The sequence below is a fragment of the Coregonus clupeaformis genome, chromosome 5 (assembly GCF_020615455.1).
Source record: "Coregonus clupeaformis isolate EN_2021a chromosome 5, ASM2061545v1, whole genome shotgun sequence".
Classification (NCBI taxonomy): domain Eukaryota; kingdom Metazoa; phylum Chordata; class Actinopteri; order Salmoniformes; family Salmonidae; genus Coregonus; species Coregonus clupeaformis.
In genome coordinates, this window is record NC_059196.1 from 16,104,963 (window position 1) to 16,108,015 (window position 3,053).

The following is a 3,053-nucleotide window of genomic DNA, read 5'->3' on the forward strand; positions in this document are numbered from 1 at the left end:
TGCACTTCTTGTGTCCTGCACTCCTTTAGATACCATTGATCCTTGACATATATGCAACCCCAGTCAGTCATATCCAATACACACATGTGCACACTTGACTGGCCATACAGCCAGCAAGTCAGACTGTGAGTTCCAGACAGACAGTTGGCCAGCCAGTGTAACTCTTCCCCTGATGGAACCATAAACACACCTCTATAAGCCTGCAGGCTTTGCCAAGAGAGGCCAGGATGTATCTGTCAGCGCCCTGTAAATTACATCAACTGGGGGTGCTTCATATAGTCATAATCAATGGGGCTCAGGCTTGAATCATCACCAGCATCACAGTGCTCTGCACAGCATTGCATCCAAGCCAAGAGGTGCTAGGCCTGAGCATTTACCAGAAGTTTAAACGGTGTGTACTGTCAACTAAAGTTATTTGAATGGAATTGAATTTGGATTTGGATTTAAATATGACTGAGATTGTATGACATTTGGGTCAGGTTCTGAGATGTAAGTGAGAGTAAACTAGTCTTATAAATGTCCTATACATGTTTCTAAATGTAAATACACGTTGTCAGTCACAGTGACCGGACATATGAAGGGCATGCAAATATTCCCCTTTAAACCGTTTCTTTGGATCACATTCAGAGTGAAAAACAACCACAGCCCTTGTGTTGATGTGACAGTGTTACAGCAGGGAGGCCTGTACTGCTCATCAACCTGGTGCATAATAAGCAACAGAACAGGGAACTGGCCTTTCTGTCTACTGTCATTTAAAACCTGCACTCTCACCATTGTTTACCATTTCTTGTCAATATTAAATTCATAGCACGATATGCTTTGTATTAGAAACGCATGTGATTAGTCCTGCTGGAAATAATACGGCACTGAAATAATGCAGATCCTCACAAGAAATTGGAATTAAATCTGTGCATAGTGTGCGGGTTCTGAGGTTTTTAGTTCCGTCTTATTCATCCCACTGAATTGTCTGTGTGGCTGGGAAACTGCATGAAACCTCTTATGTAATGTGTTAGATATTCCATATTCTTGCAGAGGTGCACTGACTGTTCATTTAAGACAGTACTTTTCAGATGTCTGTCTGTCATGCCTTGTGTCCATCAGTCTGTCCTGTAGTACCTATTTTCATTGTATGCATGCATCATGTTCTTCATATTTCTGGGTTCAAATAAATGGACAAACAGGCTAAAATGTTCTGACTGTACATCCCAGAAAGAATACATGAACGCCTATGCAATTTCATTCTGTAGAAATGGACATATCATAGAAATAGTAAACATGGCATAGCCACACATCCTCTTCTGACAGCCGAGGCAAGACTGGTATAATTTCCATCACTGTGAATGTGCATCAATTCGCCCACGTTATATCTGCATTTTCTCCCAAGGTTTCCTCCTCTTCATTTAGGTGGTGGGAGGTACAGTATTGGACACAACACGCAATAGTATTACTAGCAGTTTTACACACGCACAGCCACAGCTTGCTAAAATGTAACAAATAGCAAGGAAATGGTAATGGAATGGAGTAGGCTAGAGTAGATGATTTCAAGAAGGATACAATGTTGCAAGTTCATGATGTTCTCGCCAAATGCAATGACATCATTGTAAGAAATTGTAGCAAAGCCTAGACACATTTTCTGATTCCCACTGAACGACAACCTTGGAAACACATTTCAAACGAGGTTTACGGTATTTCATGGCATCGGCTAATTTGCAATCTCGAGGTAAACTCATTGAAACATATGTAACTTCCGCCACCTCCTACTGTTCAATTCATTCAACGAGCCCACGGTTTGTGAACTGTGGTCACACTAGATGGCACACTTAACCTAAACCTATCCAAATGGTATTGGCACGGCCCACGCTTTTTTTGATCAGATAGACTAGGACGTGTCGCCCGAAGACTCCTCACCTGCTCGTTCACGGATAGCGCTTTCTCCAGCTGCCGATGTTTGTTGTGCCACACCATACAGTGAATAGGATAACGACTCTTTTCCGGAGTTTTCTTAGCAGAAATCATCTTCGGTTCATAGTTCGCCTTCTCCCCTCTGTTTTTTTGTTCCATATACGCCTATCACTAAATACTTCGCTACTGACTGACTATTTGCTCATATTCTCGCTCTGTCGTGACATGTCACTTTACAAGACATGCCTTCCGCATTATAATATGAAAGTATGAATACAACATGTAAATTATTTCCCTTGCAGTCCGTTGGTTATGATAAAGACTAGTAAATAAACAGCCCTAGATCTAAGAAGAATCTGCAATAGATCCCTTACTTGTATTTAATCTAACCTACCTCTGTTCTCCATGCCCTGCCCCTCTCATACCTTTCTCTTCCTCCTTGAATAAACTAGCGAGGCAGCCGCCCATCTATTCTCCGCTCCCTCCCATCACAGGGAATGGTGACTGTGAGATGCACTCTGCACTGTTGCGAGATAGTGATGACAGCCCGCAATAAAATGTAAGCAGCCAATCAAATATAAGGGATGCTGATGATAGTGATGTATAAGACGCACGCGCGTAGAGTGGCTACATACGCCACCTACCTGTCATTAGGAGTTAGTAAATCACTTTTCACTTCATATGAATAAATGAAAGAATCAGCCTATATAGTTTAGCCTATACCATAATCACATCCAAATAGCCTAAGGCCTACACCTTTGATGCTGTCTATTGGCTCAATGCCTTGGCTATAGCACGGCAATGTTTTTGCAACATGAAGCTCTCTGAACATTTATTTTGGCTATTTGTAAGCCTGCTTTTATCCCCATGTTATTACAGATTAGTCAATGTCAAAAACATCAGAATTGCATTTCCAGCCACCACTATTTTCCTTCGACAGCCTCGTCTGTGATATAGGCTAGCCTAAGCCATTATAAAGCTTTACAAAACATAATCAAATAAATAATATCCAGAGACCTAGCTAAATATATGAACATTTAGAATAAGAGAGGTGTAGCTTTGACGAATACGATATGATTTTAGAGCTACCTCTATTCCCATGGGCATTGGTGAGAGCGAGTGGCGATCAGAGCGAAGGGGGGAGAGAGCAT

At 41.7% G+C, this 3,053-nt stretch overlaps 1 protein-coding gene across 1 annotated transcript in view; it reads right to left on the reverse strand.

The window, feature by feature from the left end:
• Positions 1-2,429, reverse strand: part of LOC121563461 (ankyrin repeat domain-containing protein 13B-like) — a 32,590-nt gene extending 30,161 nt beyond the window's left edge. The window contains exon 1 of the mRNA XM_041875375.2: positions 1,909-2,429. Coding sequence (XP_041731309.2) covers positions 1,909-2,061 — 153 coding nt within the window. The 5' untranslated portion in view covers positions 2,062-2,429. The remainder of the gene's footprint in view (positions 1-1,908) is intronic.
• Between the last annotated feature and the right edge of the window lie 624 nt (positions 2,430-3,053).